The sequence below is a fragment of the Micropterus salmoides genome, unplaced genomic scaffold (genome assembly GCF_014851395.1).
Source record: "Micropterus salmoides isolate LMB-PRFRI ecotype aquatic unplaced genomic scaffold, ASM1485139v1 Ms_hic_scaffold_11, whole genome shotgun sequence".
In the NCBI taxonomy this organism is placed as follows: domain Eukaryota; kingdom Metazoa; phylum Chordata; class Actinopteri; order Centrarchiformes; family Centrarchidae; genus Micropterus; species Micropterus salmoides.
In genome coordinates this window covers 32015198-32027481 of record NW_024040152.1, presented here as the reverse complement: position 1 = coordinate 32027481, position 12284 = coordinate 32015198, and the positions used below count along the sequence as shown (strand labels likewise).

Sequence of the window (12284 nt, the reverse complement as noted above, 5' to 3'; positions counted from 1 at the left end):
CACATGGCAGTTTTGGCTGAAATTAAGAGAGCAGTGCAGAGCCTCACACACTCACAGCATAATAAACATAGCTGTGGAAATATGGAAAGACGTCTAACCAAACTCCTCTCAAAATTAAGACTTTAATGTGGTCTGGCTTTGGATCAGAAGTACATTGCTCATATAATATTACTCAAGAGCATTTCTGAAATGATATGAACCACTCCTTAATTTAGCAAACTAATATACAAAGCAACACTCATTGCAAAACACTTTCATCTAATTTGTATGCCCGTTGTCCCGTAGTCATCTTTAGAAAAAAGTGTGGTTGACACAGCTAGGCTGACATATTGATGTGGCAAATCAGGAAAAGCACAGGTGTAATTAATTGCATGACTTATGGCTACATTCCTCCAAGATGATCTTTCTCTCACATGTTTAATGATATTAGTTACATCTGCGTTTTTCCTGCTATGATAAGTCAAAATGTCTGCTGTAATGTCGTGTAGAAACTATTGAATTACTTTTTATTTATTTTATTTACCTCATTATAATATTACTGTAATTTAACACCTCTGTGGCATCATCTCATAGTCACCTAAGAATTTATTTTTCTTTTAAGTTATTGTTTCTTGCAGAAACCGAAAAGCTTCAATTAAAAGCTTAGTCCCAATTAGCCGTCTGTCTCTTTTACTGGTCTGATGGCTACACGTTTTGACAAATAAAAGCAGGTCTCAATTAGAAGCCTGCTCTGTTTTTTAAAGAAGTTTGTTGGTTGTATACAACTCTTTAAGTCCACCAGGTCGCTAGTTATAAGCTGCTTAGATTGCACATATAAATGTTTATACTTTTGTCAATATGGACATGCTACACATCATACATCTGTTAGATTCTCCACAATGAATGATTCGGTACCATTTTTCAGAATCCATGAGCATCAAAGTATAATTAATTCAGATTTACCAGCATGGTAAACAAGAGAGCCAAAAAAGAAGTGGTGACTCTGTACCTTTGAAGCGGTCCTAAAATCAGAATATGTATTCATTCCTTGATTATTTATATTGCTTTAGTCCGTAAGAGTCTGTCAGTCAAAAGAATCAAAAAGTTAGTTCCAAAGAAATAATTGAAGTTAAAATAACTGTGGTAATCTTTGCCTTTCATCCTTTCTACGGTGCATGAGATTGGATGTGCAGTCTCAGAGCAGGATCAAATGACATGTAATATTTATACTGGTTTAAATAAACACTTTGATAGTAGCCTATTTTCCCATCTTTGCTGAGCAAGAGTTTTTGTGCGAAAGGAATTAAAAGCCTTTCTCATACAGGACGTGTTCATCAATCAAGTTTTACAGGGTACTTGCATACGTTTCAAATTAAAAGCATTCGAGAATGGAAGGGATGTGCCCTTTGTGCTGCTTTAAGGCTTTCCATATGAACAAGTAATGTGTTTTATTGATGGTAGATTAACAGTGATTATTAACAGTGATTATTTAGTCTCTTATGTAGGCTTGTTTCAAAAAATGGACTGTTACTTGAGGTAAATAAAGGCTCTGCCACTGTTTTACAGGATGTTAAAAGGTATGAATATTTGCCATTTTGCAATAGTCTTAGTTAATTTGTGTTTGTTTCTTATCATTACAGACCGCTTTACAGTGTACAGTGCGAAGAAGCTCAGACAAGCGTGGAATAAGTAAGTGAACTGTTCAAATAAGAGTTGTGTGTGTGTGTGTCTCAGTCTGTGCATATACCATATATGTGTTGTAGGTGACGGACACGCTATCATCTTTGTTCCTGTCTTTAAATGCAAACTCCCATAAGTAGCGAACACATTGTTAGTGCAGCTCACGCACTCTTTACACGCTTTTCGCATGTGTTTCTGCTCTGGGACATCAGACGCGGCAGGAGAAGGGCGCAGTTGGGGCTCTTCCCAATAGTGGGCCACTGTTTGCGGGAGGCATACATCTGGAGGGGAGACCACAGAGGGCAAAGGTTTAGTTTGTGTCTTTTCCACTTTTCCAGAGGGAATTTTAAAGCAGCACAAATCAGGATTTCTCTAAAACTCCAGCTGTCTAATCAGCTGGAATCACAAAGTATTGCTGCTTCAGTGAAGATTCATCCCCGCTAACTAAAGGCCTCATCACACGGGACTCCTAATACCTGGGTTCCTCCTGTGATTTATAATAATTACATAGGTCATCTGTGTACTTAATCCCAGGAGAATCCGCTGTGCCTATAATCTGTAAAGTAAGAATTACACCGCAAAGTACTGACCATAATGTGTCTAATATTCCATCTGTGTATGAATCAGCATCTCAGTAATTTGGGGTTGTATTTTTCTGTCCCATGTTAAGGATAGTGGAAAAGATTAATGAGAGTTTTGAAAACATTTTTGGTGTAGTACTTGCTACAATGCTTTTGTTTTGATCAGCATATTTGAATGAAAAACTACTTGATTTATCCTGAGAAAATTAGCCTAGCCTGACAATAAAGAACCTGATGTTAGTTATTGCAAAGCTCAGCCAACGAGTTAACATTATAGCAATAATCACTCTGAGGTCGTGCTGGGCGTTATACCGGTATTATAATGTATGTACCGTTTATATATAGTTTGATTTGGAGTAAATTAATACATTTTTCCATAAACTCCTGCCAGCATTCGCTCCTCTCTTTCCTGCGCCCACTCTCCCTCTGCGTCTGTGTGCAGCCCCCTCAAGCTCACAAATTCTTTTGCAACATGGAAGGAGACACTGCTGAAAACCTGGCTTGTAAAAAGGAAAAACAACAGTTCAGTCAGTGTTTCACAAACATAGGACCAGATTTGCGGTTTGCGTGCGTAAAAACATGTGCAAAATTGACATCACCAGCAAATTAAAGCTTCAGTGTGTAAGATTTAGTGACATCTAGTGGCGAGGGTTGTGAATTGCAACCATCTGTCCAGTCTACCACTGCCCCCTAACCTTTCAAAGAGCGTATTTCAAGTAGCCGGGAATTTAAAAACATAAATATTCTTTGTGTGGTGATTATCCGAAAGTCCCTCAAGGTGCGGACAACTCGGCACAACATCCGTGAAGCTGGGGCTCTGTCTCTTCACCAAGTGTTCTCTTCTGCCACTTCACACATACACATACACGCCTACGCTTACACATGCGCACTGACAAGCCAGGGTTAGGGTTACAATTGTGGATTTATTCATGCACTTTAAAAACATTTATTGAAAGTTTTATTCTTTTTACATGTTTATTTACATCATTAAACATTGAAATGTGTATTGTAATAGGCTTTATATTAACTTATTGAGAGAAAACTGGTAGTTTTATGTAAAATCAGACATAGAGCACCCCCATATCAAAATGGCATGATCGTTGTTTCGACTGTGAGATTGACAGTCGAAACAGGCTCCAACCATCGAAGCATCGAAACTTCAACTATTTGGGGTCAGCCCTAATAAATATATATATATATATATATATATAGCTAAAAATAGGTTTAGCCAGATTATCTAAACTTTTTTATTTGGAGGTCAACCTGTATGAATTCAGCTGCAAGAACAGTAAATTAATCAAGAAAGACCCATTTTAGGGCCCTTGTCATTTTAGTTGATTTTGTACTTTAGAGGTGAATATTTTAGAAGAAACGTTCAACTGACACACAGAAAGACTGGAGCTTTTGGAGACCCTGGGACAGTTGCCCTCTTTGCCTGGTTTGTAATCCAGCCTTGGCTCAGATCATAAAAAAGACCCTCAAGATCATTATACAGGTGCTACGTACCAGTAACCTTGATGCCTTTTTAATTGTTAAATTATTAAATTAATGAACTTGTTTATCTTCCTGTTCTAACTATCAACAGGAAATTTGTTAAAAAAAAAAAAAATAGAGAAAAAAAATCTCAATTGTTAGATCAGTTCTTTATCTGTGACCGCTGTAAAAGTAACAGTTGGAGTTTGGAGATCCTTCATTATTAAGAAGTCTGTTGAAAACATCTAATGACTAATGAAAAGCAAAGTAAAATTAGTTGAGGTGGATTTTCCCTCTGTCCCCTCCACCCCAGTCCCCTGGCCTCACTCCAGTCCAGGAGGAAATAAAAAAGTGAAGACAGAAAGTGAGGTGGAATGTTAATGACCATCACTTCCTTTCCGCTGCCTTTTTATCGTAGGCCAGGGAACGATGAATTTGATGTGAAGCAATACACTCTTTGTCTCTGCCATAAGTTGGCTCACGCTCTCTTGCTCTCTTTTTTTCTGCTCGGTCAGCCGTTTTCCTCTGTGCTGTTTTTCTTGCTCCAAAAAATGGGAATGATTGATGGATGTTTTTTTGATGTGCTTGTGTACTTTGACATGTATAGTAATAGGCTACAACTGTATATTGAAGGTAACTCGCTGCAAAATGCAGAAACCAGAAACATATATGGTGAAATCATGTCTTTTTGTTGCTGTGTCATGTTAGTGTCAGTGTTCATTTATTATCTCCACCAAGGAGGTTATGTTGTCAGTCCTGGTTTTGTTTGTTAGCATGTGTTGAATGAATTTGGTGGAACCATGGACTAAAGAACAAGGGACTGTTTTTATTTTTTGTGAAAGAGTTCACAAACACACTTAACATTGCAAGATATGGACTTTTAAAAAACTTATTTTGCAGATTATCATACTTAAAATAACCAAAACATAAAAAAACTTAATTATGATTAAGCAGGTTTGGTAGTTATTCAAATCTGTGTCTTTCACCTCTGATATGATGATAATGAAGCATTTTGAGTGATTGCATGCAGTAGGTTCTGCAGGATTGTTTATCTCTATGAAGCTTTTAACCTGAATGAATTATCTAGATGCTTTTTGAACAGATTTCACATAATAAAAGCATTCATACATTTTTCTAACTCTTATCACTACTATAATGAGTAAATAGTTCAGTTAACCTTTAGGTGCTGCATTATCTACAAAAAAGCAAAGATTAACAAGTAACTGTTAAATATTGTCATTCTCTCATACAGTCTTTTCATCAAAACAAATGCCAAACACTCTCAGGATTCAGCTTCCCAAACATGAAGATATGCTGCTTCTTTTATATCATCCACGACTCTCAGTACTTTTTTTTTTAACCCTTTTTAGGCTAAATAATCTAACTGAAAAGTCAATCAACAAATGAACTGATAGTGAAAATAATAGCTAGTCACAGTCCCAAAATGAGATTGTTTTCCCAAGGAGAACAGCAGCATCAGCCGTTTCAGCAAGTCCCCCAAAATAACGATGTTTATGTTCAAGTGGCTGTAATAATTCTCATGGTGGTGGCATAGCTATAGAGCAGGAAAGTCCATGTAGGGGGGAGGGCAGGGTGCAAGAAAGGCTCAACAAAACATCAGATTTAAACGCCAGAGAACACTGTTTGTTCTTAGCATTTACCATTGTTTTGGAAAATGTTGCCATGACCGTTTCCCTAACCATGTGTTTTATTATTGTAACCATGACAACGAAAATCCCCTAACCTTACCTTAACCTTAGTCATGATTTCAATCCAAACGTTTCAGTCAACCTGACCAAGTGTTTTTGTGCCCGAATGTAACCAAAGCTTTACTGCAGTTTTGTCATGTCATAAAACAGTTTTCAAACCGTTTCGACAGGCGCAGACAAATGATGTCGTCCTGCTGGTTGGGGCGTCAGATTGTAAAACGCTTCTGTGTGTAGTTCTGGAGGAGAAGGAAAAGTAACATATTTTCTTGTTGAATTTGTAGAACTTTTTGCCGAACCCTTATTTACTCAAGGAAGCTTTACTGAGAACCGGGCTCTGTTTTGCAGGAGCACCCTCATCACACCCACACAGTTACACACATTCACACCTGCAAGCTGCCCAGACACAACCACAGTCACGGCGGTCTGGGGAATGAACCGGCAGCCTCCCAGTTACAGGCCCATCAGCAGCCATTATTTCACCATATTGGTATTTGCTTTCTATAACTCAAATCAGTCAACCACTACCGGATACAGAACAAATAAGATAGTAGCATGCTAAGGCCTGTTTACCCACGTCCAAGTTGCCCTCATGGCAACCCCAAATAAGTCAGACATTATCAAAGCTCTCCATGAGACAAAACATACAAAGGCTTTCGTCCAAAATAGCTCTTGGTTGCTGCTTTGCTCAAACAAAGAGACTGGTCTGCCACTTTCTGCTGTGGTGGGGGGATGATACAGGCAGGTGGTGTCCTGTGTCTTCTCTCTGGTCCTCGCTGTAGTTTCCTGATAGAATACCAAGAAAAGGCATGCGTCTTGCACCACTGCAGAAAGAATGCTTCTCTGTGCAGTGGATGTGTCAGCACCTGAAGCTGTTGTGATAGTTTTAGGAGATGCTATCGATCTCACTGCAGATGTGTGCTCATTCACTCGGTCTAGCTGACAGCAATAGCAGGAAGGAATGTGCCCCTACTGTACATCAACACTTTACAAAGGCCAACATGCTCATATCCAGGTGATTTCACACACACACACACACACAAATCTAGCTGTTTGGATCTACGCCTGCAGAGAAACTACAAAGCAAAGCTCGAGTCAAGTTAAAAGCACTTACAGACACACCCACTGGTGACAGAGAAAATATGGGTCCTGTGGGTTTCATTGGTTTTAGTGGAGGATTTATTTTACCTGAATAGTGTTGTAGTGATGTAGTATTTCATTTTCATAAAGTTTTGGTACTCAAGCAAGAGAGATTGCCAAAAGAATGGTCAAAACTAAAGCAGAAGAAGCTGAGATACCCTGTTTTGTTTTTTTCAGTCCGTCCCTACCAAGTGAACCTCCACATGATGCAAGCTTTTAGCTTTTAATTTGTAGTCTCCTGGTTCAAGCTGAGATCATCAGGGGATATTCTTTTAGACCTGACAAAGCTCCTTCAACGCCACAGAACAGTTTTCACAGGCTGACTTTTACTTCCCATGACAAGTAAATTGACCTTTTTGTGTAAAATTTTAAGAATGGTAAAACCATTGAGTCCATCTGTTTGTCTCTGCTGACGGCAACATGTCTATATACCCACTGGATGGTCTCCATATTGATGGCCCCTAGAAAATAAATTTGGCCTCCACTATTTCCATCATTAGAACACTTGAAAGAATTCAAGTCTTACAGGCATTTTGCCATAAAATGTACTGGGCACATTAATGTTCCCAATTCATGCTCCACAGAAAAAGACTCCTCCTTTTTTGCACCCTCAAAGTAGGCAACCTCAAAAAGCTTTTCTCAGTAAATAGTCACCATGACACTGGCTTTTACTCCTGCTGAACTCTTGAGGTTTTTGCCTTTGTGGTACAAAGTTATTCCTCCACTCTGTCCAAAATTCCACGTTTGTCATATTCTTTTGTCTTACAAAGTCATCTAATGTTATGGTCTTGCATCAAAGCCACATAAGTCCTGCAAAATAAACAGAAGGCTTTGTGCTTATTTAAAGTGCAAACTCCCATCTGTCTGTTCGGTTCAGCTGGTCTGCTGTTGAACTGGTCTATGGGAGCGAGGGTGGTGCACAAGTTGGAGCACAGCCCGTTGCTGTGCATGGTGGGCTTTGGAGTGTACCACGTTGTGTGGGATATGGAATCTCATGTCAGAGAGTTTGAGCTTGAAGTTGATGTGGAAATAACAGTTTGACAAAAGAATCTTAGCACAAGGCCTGTTCACCAGAAATCACTGATTGCCACCACTAAGGTGCCCTCCAGCAAGGGCCCTGACCCCTAACTGCTCCTGCACAGGTGCTCGTAGGTCTACAGATGAGAATGTGGTTGCACTGGGCAGCTTACCTTAAAAAAATAATCATTATCACACTTCATTTTTTCAAAAAGGCTGACTGACTGGAATGCTGAATGAGAGATTGCACTGAGTTACAGAAGTGAGTGGAACAGAGGCTAATCTTGCATGCTTTTCTTTTACTCCTTATACTCGTTTACTTACATCATGTTGCAGAATGTATGGAAGCTTACAATTCAAATAATAACTTCTCACTGCCATAATGTGCCACCACTGCTAGAAGAACCTTGGCATAGCTTCGAAAATATTAAATAGCTGCACAAAATACTAAAGAAAAAGGTGACAGTATCAGAATTGGCCTTAAAACCCCAAACCATAAAACCAGTAATCTAGGAGGCTTTCTTTCCATTAGTGTAGTTTCACACAAATACAAGTTTGTCTTTAAACTTGGAGTGGAGTTGCACAGAATGTTCCAGCTGTATGAGAAAGAGGCAAGAAAGAGGCAAGAAGAGGCCCTGATGGACTTCATTAACTTTATCTCTGCCTCTTTGCTGAGTGGCGTTGATGAGTTGAACAGAGATTTATCCTCCCTCTGTCTCTTTGCTGATAAGTCGAGTTGAGATCCCCATTGAGAGCCATGGGAGTGGCTGTCAGAGTGCTTGACTAGGGAGCCAACCATGAGAAGCCTGCAGAACATGAGAGGCACTCTGAGTACTGCGAGCTGCGGGCCAGCGGGCTGCGCTGAATAACATCATGTTTATTTAATGCAGTGGATGCCTAATTACTGACTGAATTTGTTGCTCTTCGTTTATTTTCAATCTCTTCTACCCCTCAGCGCTGCTAGGTAGGGCTGGTTCAGGAGTTCAGTGACTCCCAGTACGAACACACGCTCAGACACACACACATTCAAATGGAGTCTGCTTTAATGAACACTTGTTTCTCATGGTGACCCAGTCGCCATGTGCGAAGCAAGCTCAAAAGAGAAAGGTGTAAGCGTGTGTGTGCTCATTTGCCTGTAAGAGGAAAGTGTTTTTCCTCTTGAGTCAGCAAAGCTTCAGCATAATTAAAAGACTTGTTTTTTGTTGTCAGCAGATCTGTGAATTGGAGAAAAAGTGAGTTGCTTTCTTAGAGGGATGAATGAATGGTATGATGGGTAACTGAAGTTCTTGGTTTCTTGTGTCTTAATAGGTTGACTGCCTGTTTTTTGTTCATGTATCTCTGTATATACTGTATATGTATGTTTCTGTGGTCACGCTGATAGTGTGTGTTCATGTGTCTCAGGTTGGGCTATGTGGACCATGCAGAGGAGTTGGCCTCCAGGTTCCTCCAGTGCTTCCCAAAGAACCGGCTGTCAGCCCAGGCAGCTCTGAACCACGAATACTTCAGCAACCTTCCTCCACGGCTCTGTGAGCTGCAGGACAGTACGTAACCCCCCATTCCGATTACTGCTGCACTAACACCAGCTGTCTGTGCTGGCAGGTCGGGCAGTATCAAAGTATTCCAGTGAAAGATGTCTGTCCATCCATGGATAAATGTAAATGCTCCGTACTTGTATAGCGCCTTTCTAGTCTTTTCGACCACTCAAAGCGCTTTTACACTACATCTGCATTCACCAGTCACACACATTCATACACTGAGCCTAAGTGCTCAAACGGAAACTAACATTCACACTCATTCATACTCATTCATCATTGCCGCCAGGGGCAAATCGGGGTTCAGTATCTTGCCCAAGGACACTTCGACATACAACCAGGGGGAGCCAGGGATTGAACCGCCGACCTTCCGATAAACGGCCAACCCGCTCTACGTCCTGAGCCACAGCCGCCCCATACACTGGATACACTGCAAACAGGAACTGCTAATAACTACAGTAATTTGGCATACTTTTGTTGGTGCCAATTCGCCAAATTGTGAACAAATTCAGGCTACAACTGGGCTTAAGTTGTTTTCCACAGCACAAGTCACATAATGTAGAATTGTATAGTGTATATTAGTATTGAATAGAACGTTATACTATAGTGTATATTAGTCAATAATCATCAAACTATGTACAAACAACAAGACTTTATACTTGTACTTACACAAATTGCATGCAGTACGTACGTAAGTCCAATTTTACGCGCAGGTGATACACCAATCATTTCTGTGGAGAACAGTCCAAATACCACCATTAATAGTCATGAGGTCACCAGCAGATAATGCAGAGGACTCTAATCACGATCCCCACTTTAAGCCCATCCACAGGATCAATTTTAATGTTGAACAAACACAATGCTCTCAGTCAATCCAAAATATAACTGAACCTTAAACCTGAAAAGTGAGTTTTGTCTTGCTCATGATAATATATATATGTGTGCAGAATTACTATTATATTAGTATGTATAACAACATAAAATGACAATTAACATTTGTGGCCTTTTAGAAATATTTAGTAACCAAGATAGCCACCCTTCTTTTCAATAACTGCCATGAGCCAGTTCCTTTATATGTTCACGATCAACTTTCACTGAAGCAGCACCCTTAGTCTTCCAAATGCTGTTCAAAGAGGTGTATTGTTTTCCCTGACTGTAAATCTGCTGTTTGAGAAGGGCCCACAAGTTCTCAAAAGGAGGCGAAGTCCTTATTTGGGCATCTGCGAGGCCCCTGCTGGCTAGCCAAGCAGCGGAGTACTGCGTGCATGTGATGGATCATTGTCCTGCATAAAGATCATGGCCTTCTTGAAGGCTAAGGGCCTCTTCCTGTACCACTGCTTGAAAAAAGTATCTTCAGAAACTGACAGTAGGTTTGGGAGTTGAGTTCCAGTCCATCTTTAACCCGAAAAGGACCAGCTATCTCACCCTTAATGATAGCAGCCCATACCACTACCCCTCCTCCACTTGCCTGAGTCTGAGTCGAAGTGATGCTGTGTCCATCAGTGGTCCATCAAGAGTCACTCTCATTTCATCTGTCCATAAAACCAGGTTTTTCTTTGCCCAGTCTCGACACTTCAACTTGTGAATCTTATTCAGTGGGGGTTATGTCTCAACCTTCCTGACCTTGGCCATGTCTCACTTGGCACCTTGTACTTCTGGACACTCCAGGTAGGACGTAGTTCTGGAATATGGGTATAATGAGTTTCTCGTAGCTTTACATTTAATTCAACCCAAGTCTTTTGCAGTTAATATGTGTCTTTTCTTCTCCATGCATTTTCTGCACCCCAGTGGACTATTCGCAACAAAACGTTCCGTTGTCTGCTGGTCACGCCTCCAACTTTTTGAATTTTCAGAGTCAGTTAAAGCTCTTTTTTTGGCCCATTTTACCTGACTTCATGAGACTGCCTAATAATCATGCAAACATTGATATAATGTGTCATTCACTTTCACCACACCCTCCTTCATTACACAAATACATACCACCTGAAAATGATTAACTCCAATGAACAATCAAGTTTATATGGTTTAAAGTTGGAAAATGTGCATAGCAATACTTATTCATTTAGAATACTTACTTGCCTAATACTTGTGCACGCAGTGTAGTTAATAACATGATTTAATTGGATGATTATTTGCCCCAAAAATTACACAAACTTGAGTTGTTGGGGGGGGGGGTATGGTGCAATAAATTTAGGTGATTTTAAAAACTGCAAGTCAGCAGAGAAAAATAGCAATTTTTTAAATAGCTAACTGGTAATCATAACAGGTAATTACATGTATCTACAGAAGGTCTATTTTTACTTTCTTAAAAGTATAGTTACCTTGACAGTCAGAAACTTAGCCTCTCTTGCCTTTGTCTCTCTCTCTGACACTCTCTAGCTTTGACTCTCTCTCTCCTTTGTGTTTTTCTTTATCTCTTTTTTGAGCTCCCTCAGCTCCACTGGATCATACACTATCCTCCTCCTCTCTGTCTCAGTGTCTCTCTCTCTCTCTCTGCAAAGAAGGCGGCGAGCAGCGACCTGGGGTTGTTTTTGTTCATGCAAAGAAAGCCTGTCTTATTATGTGGATGCCGTTGGGAGAGTAAGCCCAGTCGGACCTCTGCTGGCCGCAGCAACATGCTCAGTTTGATTTTCTATCTTCCTGACTTGTTGTTTGCCCAGAGCAACAGCACACTGAAGCACTCTTTAAATAAAAGAACCAGCACTGAAAACACAGTACCTCAGAAACACACAGCATCTTAGCTTTCAACACATCTTCATTTTAGAAGCAGATTTTCATTAGTACTGTTTATTTCCCATATGTATTTTGAGTCAGAGGCTTTAGCCAAAGCTTCACAGTTAGGCTATATTTCAATTTTCAAACAGAATTGGGTTATTGCATGAAAGCATGTCAGAGATGACTGCATATCCATATTATTTGACAGGGTACATATACGTACATCACCAATCCCTTAAGCTGTTCTTCATTAGTGATAGGAAAAGCCTGCTCAGCAGACCCGTGTGTGCTGCCACTGACATGGTGGTAATATTAATGGTTGAATTCCATTTTTAATTCCCCCCTGATTAGGATTTTCAGCATTATTAATCCTGTTATCAGCACCCAGCAGGTTGTCATGTCTGAAAAGAATCAGGAAAGCGGCGGTCACTAAGAGAGGGAGAGAAGAGAGATGGCTCATT

General features: G+C 40.2%; 1 protein-coding gene across 5 annotated transcripts in view; it reads left to right on the top strand.

Moving 5' to 3' along the window:
- Nucleotides 1-12284, top strand: part of cdk14 (cyclin-dependent kinase 14) — a 198214-nt gene that overhangs the window by 132050 nt on the left and 53880 nt on the right. For all 5 annotated transcript variants that reach the window (XM_038712296.1, XM_038712299.1, XM_038712297.1 and 2 more), the window contains 2 exons: nt 1620-1668; nt 8978-9117. In XM_038712296.1, coding sequence (XP_038568224.1) covers nt 1620-1668; nt 8978-9117 — 189 coding nt within the window. The remainder of the gene's footprint in view (nt 1-1619; nt 1669-8977; nt 9118-12284) is intronic.